Raw genomic sequence first — 23,800 nt, forward strand, 5'->3', positions numbered from 1 at the left:
TCGTAATATTTTGTTTCTCATCTTTGTTCCTTGCTCACTGCATAAAACCTACTCCACTGAATGCTATATTTAGTGTTGCATCAAATCCTTGCAGGCAGGGATTGCAGCTGCACAAGGGGTATTAACAAAGGAGCAGTTATAAGCTCGAATTTATTCCATTATCATCCCCTATTTAATTCAAAAAATATATTCACAAAAGAAACCTTGTGTTCCTAGTCTTTTATAAATGTTTGCAATCGTTATTTGATACCATCTTGTTGATATTTAGTTTGCAAATCAGGACACCCTGTGTACCACAGGTTATTTGTGCTCCACACTTGGCTCTATTTCAGCAGGGTATTCAATGCAAAGAGCATTACAATTGACCACTAGAGTGGACACACCTGAATTTCTAAATTCCTGTATTGGGTTTGGGGTAGTCAACAGTGACCAATTTCCCCTCCCCTAGCCCAGAATATGATCAGTCTAATTATGGCATTTCTACCACTTATCTTGACTGAGGGTTACGACCTCACTGGTCAGGTTAAACTTGTTCAACCATTCAGGAGTCATTGCTCATGTTAATTTTAATGATATAAGTACAAACCATTCTTGGCTATTTTTTAATTAACAGAAATTGGAAGTCTATCTGTTGTCAGAGATACTGTATTTTGGACGAGACTGGAAATCCTCTCTTTCTGTCTTGGTACTGCTCAGAATGATATCTTCATCTGGTTCAACTATTTATTTATGTAGCGAAAGTGGTGAACTACTTTGTTCAGCTGCTACGGTCCTTTTGATGTGGATGCTGTTACAAAAGAAATTCCAGGATTTTGACGATGACTTTGAGCTATAATCACCGTCCCTTCAATCAGGACGGTATGTGGCTTGGAGAGGAACTTGCAGGTGCTGGTGTTTCCATCTGTCTACTGCCCTTGCTCTTATAGATGTTAGAGGTCACAAGTTTGAAAGTTGCTGCCAAAGATTGGTGATTGTTTAGAAAGCACCTGTCATTGGTCAGTTTAATATGAGATTCTGAGCATAGCTATATTTACTAGCTATATCTTTTTAAAATCCCTGCAGCTGGTTACGTGCTATACCTGTAAAGAAACTTCCAAATTCTATGGAGCAAATAGGATGTGTCTTCCTGCAAGGCCTCGCATCCCTAGAAGCTTAAGTAAAACGAAAACAGATATGAAGACACTTGAAGCAAAAATGCCTCAGTCCGTGCAGCAAGAAACCCGTTATTCCCCGCTTACAAATAAGTCAAGTTCTAAAAGCAAGTGCCCAGCTACAACTCCACGGTAATTATGTATTTTTTTCTCTTTATTTTGTATGTATTTGTATCTCAGTCATAACTACCTGTTGTCATAACCTTGTCACTAAGTTAACTAATTTTCTGGAATAACATCAGTTAATTTTTCTCAAAGCCGTAACTCATTTTTATAACTTTATCATTATGGACAGGTCCAACCACTTTTTTTTGTTGCTTTTAGTATTACTGAACAGGCATCCAGGATGTCCAAGGTTACGTCTTTGTCGGCTGCATGATGATAGATTAATATTGGCATATTTCAATAAATTTGTATAAAAATTAGATGAACATGATGCCAAGAAGCTCTTTGTTGCTATAGACTATTTTGGCCCATTGTTTCTGTGCTAGAGAATCCAAACAATTGTGTTTTCCAAATTTGCTAATATTGATGGATCTTAGAATTCTGATTTGAGGATTTTCATAACAATGATGCCAATAACAGCAAATAAATAGGATGTTGTTAATTAGACTTTGGTCATATTGACAGCCAGAAGGAGACAAGTCCAATCCTTCTGTTGTTATCACACTGACAGTTGACACTTTGGAGGTCTAATCAGCATGGTAGTATTTGCTGACGTATGTCATGGTAGATTGAACTCCCTTGTCTCTGCCACCTGGTCCAGTTCTATTTTAGTCCCGTTGATTTACCAGACCTAGTGCCTCACTTTCTTCATAAGGCTGCTTTTGCAAAACCACATCTTTGTATACACTGGCTAGTAGGAGAGTAGGACTTCAGATTCTCATATGTATTCAAAGAGCATCCCTGCTCTTGGTGCTAGCAGCAGGACAGGTGAACAAGCAAGAGTATTTTGCAAAAGTGGTTGAAATAAGGCAGCAGTGGATTATGTAATTATAGATAATTTAATAAAACAAAGGTGTCGCAATGAATGGGTAAAATAAATGGCAGTGAAAGAAGGCAGGAGCAGGATGGTAATGAGGAAGTTGCATAATAATGGAAGGAGTGAAGCAGACTATCAGCATGAATTTAAGATGGGGAGCAGAATGAGGTATTAATTTGAATTACCAAAGTTGGATCTGGATATGATCTTAACTGAATTGTACTGGAGGAAAACGCAGTTAGGTTGAATTCATAGCAAATAATGAGAAGTGTGCCAAACTTGAGGTGTCGGCAACATATCATGGTGCAAGATTAGAAGTTGATAAGCTTTTGTTCTCAAGGATACAAAATTTAAGAGACTAGATTAGAGAAGTTTGGACTGGTGTCCTTGGAGAGAAAGTGGCAAAGACGAGCTCTGATAGAGGCTTTCAAAGTTGTGAAGAGGCTGAATAGAGTTGATGAGAGGAACTATTCCTGCTTGGAAAATAATCAAGAATTAAAGGGCACAGATTTAGCGATTTGACAAAAAAGCAAATGTGATATGAGAAAAAACTTTCGCATAAGTAGTTCAGATCTGGAATATACTACCTGGAAGTGTGGTGGAGGCTGGTTCAATTGAGGCATTAAAGAAGGCATTGGATGATTTGTGCTGAAAATGTTCAAATAATGTGCAAACCAGTGGGGAAAAGGCAAGTGCATGACACTAAGTCATGATGCTGGTGGAGAGCTGGTACAGACATGAGGAGCTGAAAAGTATCCTCCTGTGCCATAACACTTTGATTCTGTGGAATGAGTAGACACATTTTGTGGGTGGCACGTTGGCACAGTGGTTAGCACTGCTGCCTCACAGGGCCAGAGACCCGGGTTCAATTCCCAACTCAGGCGACTGACTGTGTGGAGTTTGCGCATTCTCCCCGTGTCTGCGTGGGTTTCCTCCGGGTGCTCCGGTTTCCTCCCACAGTCCAAAGATGTGCACGTCAGGTGAATTGGCCATGCTAAATTGCCCGTAGTGTTAGGTAAAGGAGTAAATGTACAGGAATGGGTGGGTTACGCTTTGGCGGGTCGGTGTGGACTTGTTGGGCCGAAGGGCCTGTTTCCACATTGTAAGTAATCTAATCTAATCTAATTAAATTTTAAAACTTGTGTTTGGGGAGCTGAAATTGACGAAGACAACATTATAATAGCTTTTTGGTAAATTATAGTCTGGTCTGCAAGTCCAAATTCACTTTTCTCCTTTAAAATGAGTGAGAATGCATGCTTTATAAATAGTTGTTTGGTAGCATAGACCTTGAGATTGCTGAAGAAAGACAAATTGTCTAATTTTTTTTTTGTCTTGTACTCATCAGGATGATGTACAAGAAATACCAATGTAAAGGAAAACCAACCTTTTTATTCTGCATGTAATCTGTTTTGGTTGGCAAGCAGACTCTGGTAAAGTTGTTCCTGTGGAGAATATGCCAGTTAATTGATGACTGACTGACTGATTACTTGCAAAGCTTTGTTTAAATTCTGAAGAAGGGTCGTTGGATTCAAAACGTCAACTCCATTTTCTCTGTTTGGGTGCTGCCGATCCTGCTGAGTTTCTCCAGCAATTTCTGTTTATGTTTACTTCAGATATCCAACATCTGCAGTTTTTTTGTTTTATTTACATTTAAAGGCATTGCCCTGACAAATAAACCAGAGAATGTCTGTTAACTATTTTATGGAGTTAAAACAGTCCAATGCTAATTAAAATTACCAATCCTAAATTGGTTAGTGTAATTCTTGGCACACTCTGAATTATTTAGTAAATGTTACCCAGTTTCAGAATCACATCTAATGTTGGACACACTTTTGAATTTCGCAAGCTCAGGCTGGTTGAGTACCATCAGGATCTTCTTTGTTGCACAACAGGATCTGAAGGAGTATGCCATTGGATACAGTCTGCCAGTCTTTGGGATACAAAATCTACATACTGAGAGTCACAGCCACATGATATTCATATGCTAAACCAGACCCAACTCTCCCAAACATCTTTGGGTTCCATGAGAAACATGTCTTCATTGGAATTACATTTAACCTCCTAAATTTTGCAGTTTTCATTTTGTGAATAAATAAGCTTGCTCGATTTTAATCTGTATTTGCATGTAAGAATTTCTTTGCCTGTCTTAAAGGGCTCCATTCTGCACTCAAATTCATCTTTTTGAAAAGAAGCAGTCAAACAAGTCCCTTTCCTTTATGTCCTAGTGGAGAAATTGGCCAAGGGTTTCTCTACTACTGTTTACACACAATCTTCACTGGCAGTATACAAGTTGAGATTTCTGCAGTTCCTCACACTACAAGGTGAACTTTATCAGCAACCTCATAAATAGGGCTCAGCCATTTCCTTCCTGTGCATCCTTAATGCTGAAACAGGGCACATCATTCTACAGGATAATTGCTATTGTGATGAGGGCATTTTTATTTCCTGCACATCACTGCAAACTTATGAATGAGCCCAAGACCATCTCATTGACCCAGTCTCTTTCAGATTGCCAATGAGGGGTAAAGTATCACAAAAGTTTTGAGTAGGTGGAATTAGCTCAATCGTGCTGCGATGTAATAGCAACACGAGTAATATTCGCAACTAACAGGATCAGATTGTCAAGCCAAAAGTATATTATGCTGATCTCACAAATGAGTAATGTGGTGTATGTCCTATAAACTGGTGGATCATAGCATAAGTTCTCACTGGTGCAGAACAAGCAAGATACTCTCTGTAACCTACCAGCCAGGGCTTACAAAACTCAATCTCCAACATTAGATGCGATTCCATGCTTGGACAACATTTCTTAAATAATCTTGAGCATAGTAAGAATTATGTTGACAATTATTTTAAGATTGTCAGTCAGGCTCAGAGTATGGCGCTTGTTTGCAAACTGGAAGCTACATATATTACAGTGCCCAGTTCTTTGTGGACCCAGGGAGATAGTGAGGAAAGAGATCAATCTGAGACTGATACAATTGAGAACAGAAGAGAGTCAAACAGTCAGGGCAGGCAGGGACAAGGTAGGACTAACAAATTAAACTGCATTTACCTCAATGCAAGGGGCATTGAACTCAGGGCATGGTTAAGAACATGGGACTGGGATATCATAGCAATTACAGGGACACGGCTCAGGGATGGGGAGGACTGGCAGCTTAATGTTCCAGTACACAAATGCTACAGGAAGGATAGAAAGGGAGGCAAGAGAGGAGGGGGAGTGGCGTTTTTGATAAGGGACAGTGTTACAGCTGTGCTGAGGGAGGACATTCCTGGAAATACATCCAGGGAAGTTATTTGGGTGGAACTGAGAAATAAGAGATGATCACCTTATTGGGACTGTATTATAGACCTAAAAGTCAGAGGGAAATTGAGAAACAAACTTGTAAGGAGATCTCAGCTATCTGTAAGAATAATAGGGTGGTTATGGTAGAGGATTTTAACTTTCCAAACATAGTCTGGGGTTGCCATAGTGTTAAGAGTTTAGATGGAGAGGAATTTGTTAAGTGTGTACAAGACAATTTTGTGATTCAGTATGTGGATGTACCTACTAGGGAAGGTGCAAAACTTGACCTACTCTTGGGAAATAAGGTGACTGAGGTGTCAGTGAGGGAGCACTTTGGGGCCAGTGACCATAATTCTATTAGATTTAAAATAGTGATGGAAAAGGATAGACCAGATCTAAAAGTTGAAGTTCTAAATTGGAGAAAGGTCAATTTTGACAACAATAGGCAAGAGCTTTCAAAGGCTGATTGGGGACAGATATTCGCAGGTAAAGGGACGGCTGGAAAATGGGAAGCCTTCTGAAATGAGATAACAAGAATCCTGAGAAAGTATATTCCTGTCAGGGTGAAAGGAAAGGCTGGTAGGTATAGGGAATGCTGGATGACTAAATAAGTTGAGTGTTTGATTAAGAAAAAGAAGGAAGCATATGTAAGGTATAGACAGGATAGATCGAGTGAATCCTTAGAGTATAAAGGCAGTGGGAGTATACTTGAGGGAAATCAGAGGGTAAAAAGGGACATAAGATAGCTTTGGCAGGATTTTGAATGAATTGAAACTTGGGGGAAAGAAAAGTTGCTGTGCATACTCAGCAGGTCTTCAGCATTTGTGAAAAAAAGAGAAATAACATTTTGTCAAATGTCTCCTTTTCCCTGCAATGATGTATACTCTTATCACTGAAAAGAGTGTAAGTGCAACAGTCCCAGTGCTCATGCACTGCAATTATAATAAATACTGTACACTGCCACCTTTGTGGTTAAGTTCAATTAAATTTCTCTAATCCAAAGTTCAAATATTTCAATTATTTCAAATAACTGTTCAACTCTGCATACAACTGCAGTGCTGAACAAAAATAATGCATTTCCCAAGTATAGTGACCCAATTTTTTTGTAAGATACATGAAAATGCTAATTATTTTAACTGTTAACTTTGTGTGGTGTTATATATTGAGTAAGGTTCCTTAAATGTCTGTCAAATAAATTTTATTAATGTTCTTCTTTGAGAGGAACATTTGATTTAGGTGCATATATGTATATATAAAAATGTTTTCATAATTGAATTCTGAACTGAAAAATGAAGTTGTGTGAAGCTCTGATAAATTTGTAGGTGGAGGGAAGACATTTTTGGCAAGTGGGTCATGAAGTGTTGGTGAATAAATTTACATGCTGCCTGCTACATTGCGTAGTTTGTTCTGTTGATTTCACAAGGAAAATACATAGAGCAGATGCAATGAATAAATCTATAAATCAATATTTTAATAACAATGTTGCAGATGTGTGAAATATTAAATAGAAACAAAACATTGGAAATAGCAGGTCAGACAGCATATCTGGAGAGATAAAAGTTAATGTTTCAGCTTGATCATTCAACTGAGCTTGAAAAAGTTAAAGATGAAGAAAAAAGGTTTGAGCAAGGGTAGAAGGGACAAAGACAAAGGAAGGTCTCTTATTTATTCCGAAAGCACTAGGAACAAATTACTATGTGAACGAACAACCATGGTGTCACTGCAGTCAAGCACCGTGCAGCAATTTGTCATCCACTGTACATGGAGAACTGTTAGGAAACTATGAAGCTCCGGCATTTTGAGTCTGGAAGAATGGTTATTTCAAACTTATAGGGCCAAAAAGAGACAGCAGTATGTGATAGCGTGGAAGATGAAAGATTCAATAACAAAAGTTAGTCTTCTAGGGTTAGAGGAAATGGTGATGGGACAAATTAAACAAAAAACAAAATGTGCAAAGAGCTAGTCAAAAGGCCTGATGTCAAGCTGCACAATTGCAGTGATGCTTAATTCTGGAAACAACCTCTCATCTTTTGATTAGGCATTTTAAAGTCTTCTGGACTCTCAGTTCAACAATTTCTTACTCAATTGCCATTCCCTTGGGTTCTGTAAGACCTGCTGTTTTGTCGTTCAGTTTTTCCTGTCTTCTACCTTTCCTCAGAACTCTGTGTCCTTTAAAACCTCCCTTTCAAATCTAATGCATCTCGAAATTTGCTCAATTTTGAACAAAGATCATTGACCAGAAATTTTAATTTTCTCTTTTTTTTTACAGATATTACCTAAGCTGCTGAGTACTTCCAGCAGCCTCTGTTTTAATGTTTTCAGTCAGTTTAGCACAAGTAGTTGAATTATTCAGTGTATAGTGTCAAAATGTGATCAATTGTATGTTTTGCATTGCCCAATTAATTAATTGTCAATTTTAATTTCATCTTAAATATTTGAATAGGAACCTTGAATGTTAAACTGTCAGTTGTGATTGGAAATATGCAGATATCTAGGTATTTAGTAACCTGCAATTAGAGGACAGATATTATGAATAGTAATAAGGGATAATAGAATCCAGAGATGAATAAAAGCTGGAGGATTTAAAGGAATAGATATTTACCATTGGAAGTTTATTTAATTGAGAAATTAATTCAAGGATAATAAGAAATTGATCTACTGTAGAAAAGGTGGCATAAATAATTACTGAGTTAGTTGAGGTTAGGGATTAGAGTCCAGAGAAGGACCATGGTGTTGAAGCAAGCAAAGGGCCAGATATTAATGCACAGTAAATAATATGGGTGAGTTGATGTAAATTCTGAGTGGGAGAGCAAAACCAGAAGCAAGAAATTTGTTATATGACCAGAGTTGACTATAGAAGGTTAGCATAGAAAAGAAGTCGTCTGAAATGTGGAGTGGGCTGCACAGTTCATGGTGTAGATCAAGCAATGATTTGAGTTCAAGACAGACCAAAGGAAACAGCTGGGTTGCAAGTATTGTCCTGAATGTTATCACTTGGCTTGTACAACCCTTGGAGATACTGGTCATCTTAGAAGCAACAGTACCCATGCTATGCATCCCGAACCCCTGATATAACATCAGAATTTTTTGTTTTCAAATCACCTAGGATTTGGAGGCATTTAAGACCAGAATCAAAGTGTAAACGATAGGGTTCTTAATATTGAACAAACTGAGCAGGTGGGAGATGTTACTAATGAAACAAAGCTGTGTTTCCTAAAGAACGATTTATGATGTTGAAGGAAATAGAGTCAGTCAACAGATTAACACTCAATCCAATTTGAGCTCGACCTGTTAGTGTTACAGGGAAATAGATATAATTTACCTGTGAGCATGTTATCATGAGATTTCCCACAGGAATCTCTATGAACACTTTTTCCAATGGAATATGCGATCCATGCATTAATTTCAAAATATTGATTTGTTTTCATGATAGTACTCATTGCAGCTTGAAGGAAAAGCTGTTTCATATGCTGAGAAAAATTATCATGTAAAAACCTCGTGTGCTGCATGGTTTCCTACTTTAGTGCCTGGGTTACTTTTGCTTAGACAATGTAAATGGACAGACCATGTGCCGTCAGATCTCCATTCCTTTTGTGCAGCATGGTTACTTTTGAAAATTTCCCTGTGGTGCACCAGTGCCTGGAGCAGGTGCCTGAATTTAGATAAATTAATGATGAGGCAAGTGTAAGAACCTAAATAGAATGGCCATACTGCCCTTTGTGTCTAGTCTGTTATCCATTAAGATCATGACTAGTTTTCGGTCTCGAGGATATACTTTCCTTCTGGGTGCATGAAAGGTTCATTTTATTGATTGTTTGGATGGGAGAGATGTCCAGTAAGAACAGATCAAGTTAAATGAACCTTTGTGCTCTCTTGGGAGAGAAATGAGAGAATCCTATTAAACCAAAAATGATACTTGGGGTCTTGATAGGACATGATAGCTGTGAGGATGGGCTCCTTACTGGACACCCTAGAATGGGGCAATAAGTCAAACCACGGAGAAGGGGGTTGGCCCTGTAGGGCTGAGGTAATCAAGAATCTTAACAGTAATGGCACAATTTTTATCACTGCATTTTCCTCATTCCTCATTGGTGGAGGCCCAAAGTAGTGCCCATAGGAAGCAGGGTATACAGCTTGTGCTAGGCCTTTTAAAATCAGAGGATTTGATGAGATGCAGAAGCAAGCATGTTGGCGTACAGTCTGCTTTCTCATGTGCAATACCCATATCTCTGGGGCTTGATACCTTGGTGACTGATTTTGAGTACCAATCAAAATAATGTGAAGCCAATGGCAATAAATCTTGAGTCTGCCTGGCATTTAGCAGCAAATGCCTTTTCCTGTCCATTATTGGCACAGACTCCTATGATGTGTCATTCTGTAATTAAAAGCCAGGAGATGACCAATTTGTCTTGTGTTAGTTTTCGTAAAGGCTGCAGGATAAACATTCAAATAAAAAACATTAGGAGAAGTATGAAGAGATTTAAAGTTTTAAAGACAGTGGAGAAAATAATGAGACTAAAGATAGAAAAAATCTTCAGATTTCAATTGTTTTCACTCAAGGGTAATAAATCAGTTGTAGATATCATAATGATCTTTCAGAATTCTCCAATCCAAGGGACTCCTTTGTTGAAAAGGTCCTTTAGTCTGATATCAATTGGGGGAATATTAAGGTCAGGGTGACTGGCAGCTTACACACACAACCTGGTCAGAGACAGCAGAGCATTGGAAAGGGTGAGCTGAGACTAATAAAAAGCTTTTCTTTTGAATAGCTAACTTTGAAGTAAGGGGGTTTTAATGGATGGGATTTATGTGAGAAAGTGTTACTGTTTCACAAAATAGACTTCTACAAAATGAGCGTACACAGAACCTCAAAAATCTCTTCACTTGAGTCTAGTCATTGTTTAGGAGATTGGAAATGGAATAAGGATGATGATTATCTACTCAAATCGGCAGGCTGTGACTAGTGAAAGAGTCAGAGTTGCACAGCATGGAAATAGATCCTTCAGTCCAACTCATCCATGCTGACCAGATATCCTAAATTAATCTAATCCCATTTGCCAGCATTTGGCCCATATGCTTCTAAACCCTTCCTATTCATATACCCATTAAATGTTGTTGTTAAACCAGCCTCCAACACTTCCTCTGGCAGCTCATTCCATATCTGTACCACCTTCTGTGTGAAAACATAGCCCTTGAGGTCCCTTTTAAATCTTGCCCTTCTAACCTTAAACATATTCCCTCTAGTTTTGGATTTCCCTACTCTGGAGAAAAAGACCTTGGCTATTCACCCTAATGATTTTAGGAACACCTATAAGGTCACTCCTCAGCCTCCATCAATCCTGGGGAGAAAAGCCCTGATCTATTCAGCCTCTCCCTATAGCTCAAACCCTGACAACATCCTGTAAGAGCAAATTACTGCAGATGCTGGAATCTGAACTGAAACAAGAAATGCTAGAGATCACAGTAGGTCAGGCAGCATGCACAAAGAGAAGGCAGGCTAATGTTTTGAGTTGATGAAGAGTCATCTAGACTCGACGCTAGCTTGCTTTGTCTCCATGGATGATGCCTAACCCACGGTGATCTCCAGCATTTTTTGTTTGCTGACAATATAATGTATACCTTAATGGAATCCTTTCAAGTTTAACAACATCCTTCTGTAGCATCCAGAACAGAGTTGAATGCAGAATTCCAAAAGTGGCCTCACCAATGTACTATACAACTGCAACGTGACATCCCAACTCTTGTACTCAATGCATTAATCAATGAAAGCAAGGGTGCCAAACACTGCCTTCACCATCCTGTCTACCTGAGACTCCATTTTCAAGGAATTATGCACCTGCAGCCCATGTCTCTGTTCGACAATACTCCGCCAAGTCTCACTAAATGTATAAGTCCTGCCTGGTTTGCCTTACCAAAATGCAGCACCTCACATTTATCTAAATTAAACCCCATCTGCCATTCTTTGGCCCATTGGCCCATCTGATCAAGGTCCCATTGTACTCGGGGGTAATTTTCTTCACTGTCCACTACACCACCAATTTTAATGTCATCTGCAAACTTATTAACCATACCTCCTATATTCACATCCAGATAATTTATATAAATTCCCAAAAGATCTGTACTGGGCTCTAAGCTTTTTACTGTATTTATAACTGAACTGAAGATATCAAAATCTGATAACAGCTAGTTAGGTGGCACATTAAATAGCATAACATAAGGTCACAAATAGGAGCAAGAGTAAAGCAGTTTGCTCCACTGTTCGTTATGACCATGTCTGATTTTATTGTGGCGGCATGGTGGCTCAGTGGTTAGCACTGCAGCCTCTCAGTGTCAGGGACCCCGGTTCAATTCCCACCTCTGGCAAATGTCCTGTGGAGTTTGCATGTTCTCCCCGTGTCTGTGTGGGTTTCCTCCGGGTGCTCCGGTTTCCTTCCACAGTCCAAAGATGTGCAGGTTAAGTGAATTGGACATGCTAAATTGCCTGTAATGTTAGATGGATTAGTCAAGGGTTAATGTAGGGGAATGGATCTGGGCGAGTTGCTCTTCGGAGGGTCGGTGTGGACTTGTTGAGCCAAAGGGCCTGTTTCCACACTGTCGGGAATCTAATCTAATCTAATCATAACTCCACTTTCTTTCTTATCCCCCATAACTCTGACTCCCTCATCACTCAAAATGGCAGTGTGATGTCATCTACTTGGACCTATGACCGATTTGTAGATTTGTTTCTAAACAATGAGGAACTCGTTGTTGTTGTTGTTGTTGTGCAGTTGAGTTTAAGGGGACATCTAGTGGACCAAAAATAATTAGCTGTACTGAATGTTGACTGTTTTCTAAGAAGCTATAAAGGGTGGAATTTATTCTAGTCATGTGCAATGTTTGATTTCTGGAGAGCTGATGCCAATACTGGGGAAGGTTCTATGGGTTGAACTGCACATAAATCTGGCTGGGACTAGAGTATTAGAAAGGCCTTCAACCAAATGAAGGAATTGAAGGATTCAGGAAAAGTTAAATTTGAAAAGAACAAATGTTGAGGCCATAGAGCAGAGTAGCAGTTTGAGTAAGAATCAATGGCAAGAAAGATGGGCTGAAGAGTCTCTTCTATGCTGTGATTATAAGCAGATATCAAGCCAGAAAGCTTGATAATCGCAATGGGGCTTAATGATTAAGGGTAATATCGCACATCACTTAGTCATTAAGAGTGACACTAAAATAGAAAGGTCAAGAGCAGTAGATTCAAATGCATGAAACAAGATGAATTACTTTGTGGGCGGCACGGTGGCACAGTGGTTAGCACTGCTGCCTCACAGCGCCAGAGACCCGGGTTCAGTTCCCGCCTCAGGCGACTGACTGTGTGGAGTTTGCACGTTCTCCCCGTGTCTGCGTGGGTTTCCTCCGGGTACTCCGGTTTCCTCCACAGTCACAAAGATGTGCAGCTAAGGTGAATTGGCCATGCTAAATTGCCCATAGTGTTAGGTAAGGGGTAAATGTAGGGGTATGGGTGGGTTGTGCTTCGGCGGGTCGGTGTGGACTTGTTGGGCCGAAGGGCCTGTTTCCACACTAATCTAATCTAATCTAATCTACCAACAGAAAAATTGTTTGATTTTCAGAACCATGGTCTGTAAGTTTGTGGATAACATCATAATTGTAGTATAGTGGATAGTGAAGAGGGCTATCTAAGATTACAACGAGATCTTGATCAATTGTGTCAATGGGCTCAGGAGTGGCAAATGGAGTCTAATTTAGATAAATGTGAGGGATTGTGTTATTGTAAAACAAATAAGGGCAGTTAAAAGAAGGGCCTTGTATAGTGTTATAGAACAGAGACATGTAGGGGTTCAGGTGCATGATTCTTTGAAATTTGTATTCCAGGTAAACTGTGGTTAAGGCATTTAGCACGTTTGCCTTCATTGCTCAGACCTTTTGAGTATAGGAGTTGGGATGTCATGTTGAGGTTGCACAGGATGTTGGTGAGGCCTCTTCTGGAGTACTGTATCCAGTTCTGGTCACCCTGTTATAGGAAGGAAATTATTAAACTAGAGCGGGTTCAGCAGAGATTTACCAAGATGTTGCCAGGAATAGAGTGTTTGAGTTATAAGGAGAGACTGGATAGTCCGAGACTTTTTTCACTGGAGCATAGGAGGTTGAAGGGTGACCTTATAGAGTTTTACAAAATCGTGAGGGGCATGGATAAGGCATATGGCCAGTGTCTTTTCACCAGGTGTGGGATTTCAAGACTCGAGTGCAAATTTTTGAAGGTGAGAAAAGAAAGATTTAAAGATACAAGGGGAATTTATTTTTTCTTGTGCAGTGGCTCGTGTGTGGAATGACTTCCAAAGAAATTGGCAGATGTGGATGCAATTATAACATTTAAAAGACATTTAGATAAGTACAGGAATAAGAAATATTTGGAGGACTATGGGCCAAGTGCAGGCAGGTGAGACTAGTTTAGTTTGGGATTGAGGTTGGCATGGCATATTTGGACCAAAGGGTCTGTTTCTGTTACTGTGGCAACTCTGCCAACTATGGTAGCTCTGTCAGGGTGCTGGAGTTAAGAGTGCCATCATCCCCATCCTATGTTCTGCCTCCTTTTATTTAGAAAAAGGCAGGAGCCCACTCGTGATCGCAGTAGCTGCCCTGCAGACATTGAAGCTGGGGTTGGACTTAATAGAAATGTAAAATGGAAAGTATTAGTAAAAGTAAACATTGGTCTCTTGGGGGAGCATTAGGAGAAATTATAATTGGGAATAAGGAAATAGCAGAAATGGAATCGTAGAATCCCTACAGTGTAGAAGCAAGCCATTCGGCCCATTGAGTCTGCACCAACCTTCCGAAGAGTGTTCCACCTAGACCCATCCCCTAACCTATCCCTGTAACTCTGGCTAATCCATCACCCTGCACATCGGTGGATACTATGGGTAGTTTTAGCATGGGAGGAAACCCATGCAGGCATGGGTTTAGACTATGGGAGGAAACTCATGCAGGCATGGGGAGAGCTTGCAAACTCCATACACAGTTGCCAGAGGGTGGAATCGAACCTGGAAGTAGTGCTATCCACTGAGCTACCATGCCACCCATGATTCTTAGTATTTACGAAAAAGCCATTACACCAGACATGGTGTCCCTGATTTGCAAATATCCAATTTATGAATGCTAATATATGTATCACGTTCTGATTTGCATACAAATTTGACTTGCAAATGGATTCCAGAACACACACTTGGGAACTATCTGTATTTTGTTAATAACCCTGTTCAAATATGTTATTAAACCTCTCTGGAACAGGTGGGGCATGACCCCCAGGCCTCCTAACTGCGAGGTAGAGACATTGACGGTGTATGCTGAACAATATTTGTTTTTATGGTCAAAGGCTAAATAAACACTCAACATTGGAAGGATTGTGAACCTTTGGAATTCTCTACCCCAGAAGCTGCTCATGATCCAATGTTGAGTATACTCAGTCGGGACATTGCTGAGTTTTATTGATACTAAAGGAAACGAGGAATATGGGTTGAATGTAGGAAGGTGTAGTTGACATAGAAGATTATCCATGACCTTGCTGAATGGAGGAGCAGACGTGAAGGCATGACTGGCTTATTTCAGCTCCTCATTCTGTAGGTTAGCCTCTGACAAGGTGGCTGCTAAATGTCACCACACTTGAAGGTACAATCTTGCAAGCTCAAGAACTGCAAGGTATGTTTTTGGCTTTACACCACTTATTTTTATTTGGTTATTAGAAATGACATTTTTCAACTAAATGTCGATTTCAAATAAAAGTATTTAATCAGGTCTGTCACTTCATCAGATAAAATAATTCCTATTTATGCGTGCTTTAACAATATAACTTTTATCCTTTTAGAACATCGGTTTCTACTTCATCGGCCTCATTGAAATCAGTTAAAGGGAAGAAGCTGCACTGCTCTCGTCTAAAGATGCTTTTGAATTGTGAGCAGAAACAGCAGAACAATAAAGGGACTCTTCGCGATTTCCTAACTTCAGTGTAAACTGCAATTTGTGTTTGTACCTCCTTTGTAACATTTAATCTGTGTCCACAAACGTCAGAGCAAGAAAAAAAGGGGAAAAATTAATTGCATGTCAATTTGCGTAATCGGTTGGGTGCACAACTGTACACTGTATATAGCTTTATGCAAATTGAATTTTGCAATATTGCTGTAAGTTTCTCTTTGCTTGTAAATAAATTGTCAGAAATGTTACAATAAAAAGCATGTTGCAGCTCTGACAGGTAACAATGCTTCTGCAATACTAAAGATTAAACAGAAGCATGTATGCAGCATGGTTGGTAAGCTAAGCTGCCATCTGTTTTTCTCTGAAACATACTGCTACCCCAGACGGATACGCATCCATGAGACTTCTCGATATTGAAGTTCAAATGGGAATAGCTGCAGGTCGTGAACAAATAGTTGTCATAAATCCTTTTACTGTTAACTGTAACCGCGGGTCAGCTTTCTTACTGCTAAAATTCCTCTGAAAGGAATGACGACTTTTACAAACTTAACATTTTAGGCTTCTGTAATTGTGTATAGTGTTTGTGGAGTTAGGCTTTTTGCTAGTTGGCCCTGAAAAGGTCTCAGGCAGAGTCTGTGCTTGTAGGTTGGTGAGATTGGACTGTCTGCCAAGTCAGTGATATTGAACTGGGGATGGTTGGCGTTATGCTGCAAGGGGTCAGAACAGATGGACCGGGGGAATAAATTCCTGTTTGTAGAAAAATAGGAAACTTGCTAATTAATAGGTATTGTGTAATTATATTGATACTGTCTCCAAGGTTATATGTATACATTAATGAAATACTTAAGCAGACATCTTGGAAGATGTAATTTATTAAAATATTGTTGTGTTTCTGTTTAAACAAAACTTTCTATCAAAGCAAAAAATTGTCCTGCTGGAAAATGAAATAGTTTTAGTCCAGTACCTAGGCCAGATACATTGCAAGTTTATTCATTCCCTGTTTTACTGTGTCAGTGAGATCTTTCCATTTCTTGCAACAGCTGAAGTGAGTTTGTTATTGTCGGTAATGATTCGTGTGAGACTGTAACATTGACAATCAATTTTCCATCCAATCCATGGCTGCGCAACAACCTGGAACATCCTATGGAAACTAAGCAGCAGTCAGTTCCTTCAAGCTGGCACACACGAATGGCCACGTTAAGGAAACATTATAGGGCTCATACATGTGTACTCAGCAGCAAAAAAAAATCATTGATTACAATAATAGTAATTTTGCCTAATTACATTAATAATGACTTGAGAACTATGGGCTGTTTCATTCATCTGTACTAATTTTGAGCCTAGATTACAGAACTGAAAATGCAATGTGCTCCCTAATTATTTGTAAAGCTCTTGGAAGTGTCAGAGATTGGGTAATATATTTACAAAGGTACAATCTCTTTTGCCTAATTTGGCTTGGAAAACTGTTATAACATGCAAGAAAAACAGATTTTGCCTTTTTTATTTTGGTCAATATATCTTGCTGAACAGTATTATAGATTGGACTGCTATGCTATCTTTAAGGTGTGAAATCTTTTTTGTACATTGCACTGTAAGATTCACATTTGTGCAGCAAGGGTCAATTGTACCCATGGAAAAGATGACCAAATACTTCCATTCTGTAATGTACAAATATATAATGTCTCAATAAACAATTAAGATGTTGCTCCTTTTTATACAGTAGTGAGTGAGAAAGAGTTTACGTTATTAGCAATGCTGTCTTTTCGATTGGACTTCAAACTGTAATTTATCTGTTAAATGGAAGTAGATTTAGTTGTAACTTTAAAAAATAAATTGCATGTAAAGGCAAGGGAGGGGGGGGGAATATTTGTAGAACTATGTTAAAAGGGTAGGTAATTTGGACTACTCAAAAGCCATTTCAAAAAATTGGTGCAAAAGCGTAATGGAATAAAAGGTCTTTTCTTTATGAAAAGATGGGAGTAGAATGATTTGAACATAGTTCTGCCGTTATCTTTTGAACTCTGTTTTCTCACACATCACCTCACACATTAACTAAACATAGCTCTGGTTTACCCATCAGGCGATCTGGCTGTGTGCTGTATGGGCTGCCATGTCATTTCATCAAATAAGAATTCTAGGCCATCATAAAAAGAATAGGCCATTCAGCCCTTTGAGCCTGCTCAACCATGGTTGATCTTGCTGTGATTTCAACTCCTTTCCTTTCTGTGCGCCCATAATTCTTGGAGTGGACTTGGAGGACCAAAGGCTCTGCTCCTGTGCTGTGTTGTGCTTTCTTTTTTTCTTAACTCTTGATCTTATTAAACTGGATCTACCTCTGCCTTGAATAAATACAATGATACAATCTCCATTGCTTTCTTAGGAATACAATTCCACATGCTAACAGTACTGAAAATGCCTCTATCTTAAAAGGGAGACGATTAATCTTAAACTGTGTCCAAGTTCTTTCTTCATAAATTAAGCCCTTCATCCCAGGAATGAGTCAAGTGGACCTTCTTGATACTGCTTCGTTGCTATATTTTTTTAAAATAAGGAGACCAAATGTATTTTTCAGTGATCTTCGTTGAGGGATGCATGTTCACCAGGACACTTGAAGAATTCTTAATTATCTTCAACACCTAGCATAGAAGGTTATGTGTGCACTGGAGAGAACTCATGAATCTTGGTTTAATATTTCCCCTTAAAAGCAGCAACTCTGTCAGTGCAGCATTCCTTCATTACTGTGTTTGATTGTGCTCAGGTCCTGAAATGAAGATTGAACTAGCAAACTACTGAAGGAGAAGCAGGATGACTAGTTCTGAGCGAAGCTAATATTTGCAATAGAATTTAATAAAATAAAACAAAAGTGAAGTAGAACTGAAATAGAAAAGCGGAAAGTTCAAGATGGAGCCTAGCCTCTGAGAATTTTGAGAAGCGCTCAAATGTTTTGATGTGAATAAACTCTGATTTTATTTATTTTAGTAATGCCAACTGGGCAATGGGTAGAAAAGAAACCTTTTGGAAGATAGAAAGATTGATAGGATAGGAAATGGGGAGAGGAAAATCCAGTTGCAGGAGGAGCCTTCTGAGATTGATGGAAGGGCCTGAGAGTTTTGGAGCTTAGAAGGTTCACATTATGAAGCAGCACTCGATGAACTTGGTTCACAGCACCATCCTCTGGTATCACACATAAGAATGTAGTTTAGAATATTCAGCTTTCTTTTGCTTCCCAACTCAAGTTTGTGAAGAAACAACGCAAATTCTGCAAATCTTTTGCAGCAGACATGGTGCTCAATCATGCAGCTGCTAATTTTTGAGGTGAGGCAGTAACACCAGCTGGTTAGCTGTGGTTGAAATGCAGAAACCCACTTCAGTTGCATTAGCAGTGTCTGAAAGGCTATTAACATAGTTTCTTCACAAATTTTTAAAAAGATAAAAACTAAGGAAGTGCAGGTCTTGAATTTTACGTGGAGTCTGCACCTCAGTCCAAGATTTGTGCAAATACAAGTGAATAAATAAACAAAAGAGTAAGGTAATCTGTCTATTGTTCTACTCATGGCACTATGGCAAAGGATTGGAATGGTTTATCTCAAGCATTTCTAAAGCTATTATGGCGCTTTTATTTGTAGACAATATTTTTCTGTTAATAGATTGAGACACTCTCTGTACTTCACTTATTTGAGCAGAATTAAATAAGATATGCTAGTGGGAACACCTAAATGTTGATTTTTCCATAGAAGAAGGCAAAAATGGAAGACAGTGATTGGTTAAAATAGTTAATCTGTTTGCACTGGAGGACATTTTAAAGATGGCTGTATCTCAATTGTCTATTCAGAATTTTTATTGGATCTTCAAAGACACATTTCCATCTTTTTGAAGTAAAATATAACTAGTCAGTGTTAATCTAAGGTTTTCAACTTCAAGCTCCATATTACTTATTCCAGTATATGCATGTTAAGACTCCATGGAGTATTTGTCATGTCAAAATTTTCCATTTGGGGGTTCAGTTCAAATTTACTGGAAAGTTATTTTAAAGTCTTAACACAGAGTTAACAGCTTATGCATTAAGTGAATCAATAATTATGATTTTCTTGTGACCTATGTATAATCCACTGTAAAGTTTCACTAATTTTACACTCTGTAATAGTATGGTATTTACTAGCTGTCAAAGTGAACTGGAGTTTGTGGTGAGCAATGTAACAAAAATAAATGCTTTGTTGAAAGAGCATTATATTATAGTTGTCCTGATTTCTTCTTATGACTCGATTGAAGTTAAAAGCAAGATTAATTATGTGAAAGACCCATTTGGCTGATGAACATTAATGCAGGAAAATAAACCGGATGGAGACAAATTTAACCTACCCTTTGTATGAAACCAGTGAGTTTGGGTTTACTCCTGATATTAAACACAACCCAGATAGTAGGTGAGGCACAGAATTCTACGCAATCCCCTGGAGTTTCCAGTATGGGTTGGTTAGTTTAAAATTACTCTATAGTCTATAGGTTGATCCCAAAGGTGGTTTTAATGTGCAGGAGCCTGTAGTGTGCAAAGCCTTTAGCAATATTTAGTTCAGAGACTCATTCTTCATTTTGCTTTTTCCCTTTCCTTTTTTCCCTTTTCCTTTTCTTCTTTATAGTGGAATTCCACAGATGTCTGATGAGAACCCTGCTCTTCCTTAGAGCCATAGAGATGTACAGCACAGAATAGGATCTATCGCATCTATACCCTGGAACATTAAGCTGCCAGTCCTGTCCCGACAAGCCATGCCTCTGTAATTGCTATGACATCCTAGTCCCATGTTGCTGACCATGCCTCGACTTCATCTGCTTTTTCCGTCAAGCTTCTTGCATTGAAATAAATAAAGTTTAATCCCATCAGTCCTATTTGTTCTCTGCTTTGTTCCTACCTGCCCTGATTGTTTGACTAGCTCCTTTCCCCCCCAGACTAGTTTAAATCCTCCCAAATAGCTCTAGCAAATCTCTCTGCCAGTTTATTAGTGCCCTTCCAATTCAGGTGTAATCTGTCCTTCTTATACAGGTAACTTCTACCCCAGAAGAGATTCCGATGATCCAAAAATATGAATCCTTCTTCCCGGCATCAGCTCCTCAGCCACACCTTCATCTACTCTATCCTCCTATTCCTACCCTCACTAGCTCGTGGCACATTCAGATATCAATACCCTTGATGACCTTTTTAAATTCCTGCCTAACTTATATTCTCGCCTCAAAATCTTTTCTCTTCCATGTTGTTAGTTCCAATGTGTACAATTGCCTCCTGTTTGGTCTTTCTACCCTTTGGGAATATTCTGCAACTTCTCTGAGATATCCTTGATCCTGGCCCCGGGAGGCAACACACCATTCTGATGTCTCGCTGTTGATCACAGAAATGTCTGTGCCTCTGACTAGAGAATCCCTTATCACAATCAATCGTTTGGAACTGAATTGGAGCTAGTCTTGATAACAGAAACCTGGTGGTCAGTGCTACATTCCCCGGAGAGTCCATCACCCCCTACATTTTCCAAAACAGCATACTTGTTTAAGATGGGGATAGTCACCAGGGACACCTGCACTGCCTGCCTCTCTTCTATCTTTCCTGGAGGTCGCCTATTTACCTGATTGTATCTGCATTTTTTTTCTCTCATAACTGCCATCCATCACACCCTGTAGCTCCTGTAAATTCCTCATTGTCTCCAATTCCCACCAGCTGATCCACGCAATCTGATAGGATTCACAAGCAAACATGTTTCTTGCAGACCAAATTATCAGTAACATGGAAATTCTCCCTAATCTTCCACTACCAACAGGAAGAGCACATCACTCTACTAAAGAATCTTCAGACCCAGAAAATAGCACAGTCTTAATTCTCTTAAAAACACTGCTCCACGCTCACTCAGTATGATGTTTTTACCTTTTTAAAGTTTAATCAATAGACAGATCTCAATAAAAGCACAGAAATCAAAAAAGAACCCATTCTACTCACTATTGTAGATTTACAAAAAAAAGTGAATTACACTTTAAAACTGACCACTTAATTGCTCTCCTTCTGTTTGCACCCCCACACAGGTTTCTCCAAGGTCAGCTGTGAATTTTGACGTTTATTTTTCTTAGGACAAACTCCAATGTCCAAAGCTACTTGAAACAGCAAAGGCAGCAGCTGTACAGGTTATTGCTGGGTCAGACTGCAGTGCTGGTTTCTTTATCCACTTGAATCACCTCCCATGTGGTCACTGCCTTTGTCTCCCTTTTTCAAGTGCTGTTGTTTTGATCATTTGTTTCCCCCAAAGTTCCAGAACAATGCAACAGCTTATAAAACTGTAATAATTGATCTTAGAATTCGTGGAAATCAGCTCTTAAACTGAAAGTATCTCACAAAAGGAGGAACTCTTACAGCCACAACTTTTCCCTGTCTTCCATCTTGGATTACCCAGAATCCCATACATTATTAATAACCTAGGCATTGTGTACAGGGCACAAATTAACTATTGCACGTAACTTGCAAGTATTGTAATCTGTGAGGAGGAGGATAGTGTATAACTTCAGAATGTCAGTCTATTTTATGGAATGGGTGGCAGATGAAATTTAATGCAGAGAAGTAGGGGATTTTTCATTTTATTAAGAATAATAGAGAACATAAAGGTGCTGAAAGTGTATATGAGCACAAATCATTGAAGGGGGCAGAGCAGATAGGGGGCATCATCAAAAAACACTGAACATTGTTGTCTTAGTAGGGGTGCAGAGAATAGAAGAAAGTCATGTAAAAAAAAACAAAAACAGTGGTTCATTATCAACTAGAGTATGAAGAAGTGTTCTGGGCACCATACATAGGAGGCATTGAGGATTAGAGAACATCCAGAGAAGTTCCATGGAAATTATTCCAGGGATGGTCAGAATCTGGGACTTAAACTTGAGGAAATTTGACCAAAGTATTCCATTTTGATTAATTTGGACAGTGTAGATGGAGTGAAACTGCATGTTTGTGGAAAATCAAGGAGTAGAAAGCATAGATTTCAGATAATTGTCAAAGTGCTTCAGATTCAGAATGAACTGCCTGAGATTGAATTGAGTCATTCAGAAGAGAATTGGATCATTAACTGAGAAGGAAAAATGTGTTGAGTTACAGGGGAAAGGTTGCGGAGTAGCACTAGGTGAATCATTCCTGCAGAAAGACAGCAGAGACTTGATAGACTGAATGGCCATTTTCTGTGCTGGAACTATTGTATGGTGTCATGTATCTTCGATCTGAACTTCAAAGTTACTTTAGCATTAGATATTCTGTTCACAACCAGATATAATCATAAAAGTTGTTTTTAATTTTTGAGTGAACTTCAAATGAGTTGTAAACTATATTTTCGATACTCTTGGTCAGATCAAGCTGTTCTCCTGAACCTGCTGAAAACAGGTTTAGGCGGCTCCACTTAAGTTTAGTAGCAAGCTCTAATATAAACATATTATCGGGGTACTCCAGATTTACTTTTGACTTGCACGTTCTGGCACAGGAGACTAGTTCTTAAAGTTATTCCCAAGGTAAGAAGCTAAGTTTTGTATATTTAGTATAGAGTGGTGCTTTCCCAGGAGTCATAGAGATGTATGGTGAAGAAGTGCTAATGCCCGAAACGTTGATTCTCCTGTTCCCTAGATGCTGCCTGACCTGCTGCGCTTCTCCAGCAACACATTTCCATCATAGAGATGTACCGCATGGAAACAGACCCTTTGGTCCAACCCGTCCATGCCGACCAGATATCCCAAACCAATCTAGTCCCACCTGCCAGCACCTGGCCCATATCCCTCCAAACCCTTCCTATTCATATACCCATCCAAATGCCTCTTAAATGTTGCAATTGCACCAGCCTCCACCACTTCCTCTGGCAGCTCATTCCATACACGTACCACCCTCTATGTGAAACAGTTGCCCCATAGGTCTCTCTTATATCTTTCCCCTCTCACCCTAAACCTATGTCCTCTAGTTCTGGACTCCCTGACCCGAGGGAAAATACTTTGTCTATTTACCCTATCTATGGCCCTCATAATTTTGTAAACCTCTATAAGGTCATCCCTCAGCCTCTGACACTCCAGGGAAAACAGCCCCAGCCTGTTCAGCCTCTCCCTATAGCTCAAATCCTCCAACCCTGGCAACATCTTTGTAAATCCTCTCTGAACCCTTTCAAGTTTCACAACATCTTTCCGATAGGAAGGAGATCAGAATTGCACGCAATATTCCAACAGTGGCCTAACCAATGTCCTGTACAGCTGCAACATGACCTCCCAACTCCTGTACTCAATACTCTGACCAATAAAGGAAAGCACACCAAACGCCTCCTTCACTATCCTATCAACCTGCAACTCCACTTTCAAGGAGCTATGTACCTGCATTCCAAGGTATCTTTGTTCAGCAACACTCCCTCGGACCTTACCATTAAGTGT

At 39.3% G+C, this 23,800-nt stretch overlaps 1 protein-coding gene across 3 annotated transcripts in view; it reads left to right on the forward strand.

Annotated features, from left to right (window-relative positions):
- c29h18orf21 (chromosome 29 C18orf21 homolog) overlaps positions 1–17,795 on the forward strand; it is a 64,121-nt gene extending 46,326 nt beyond the window's left edge. For all 3 annotated transcript variants that reach the window (XM_043719055.1, XM_043719056.1, XM_043719057.1), the window contains 2 exons: positions 1,063–1,283; positions 15,276–17,795. In XM_043719055.1, the coding sequence (XP_043574990.1) occupies positions 1,063–1,283; positions 15,276–15,420 (366 nt within the window). In that variant the 3' untranslated portion in view covers positions 15,421–17,795. The remainder of the gene's footprint in view (positions 1–1,062; positions 1,284–15,275) is intronic.
- Positions 17,796–23,800: the final 6,005 nt, after the last annotated feature.

The sequence above is a fragment of the Chiloscyllium plagiosum genome, chromosome 29 (genome assembly GCF_004010195.1).
Source record: "Chiloscyllium plagiosum isolate BGI_BamShark_2017 chromosome 29, ASM401019v2, whole genome shotgun sequence".
Lineage (NCBI taxonomy): Eukaryota > Metazoa > Chordata > Chondrichthyes > Orectolobiformes > Hemiscylliidae > Chiloscyllium > Chiloscyllium plagiosum.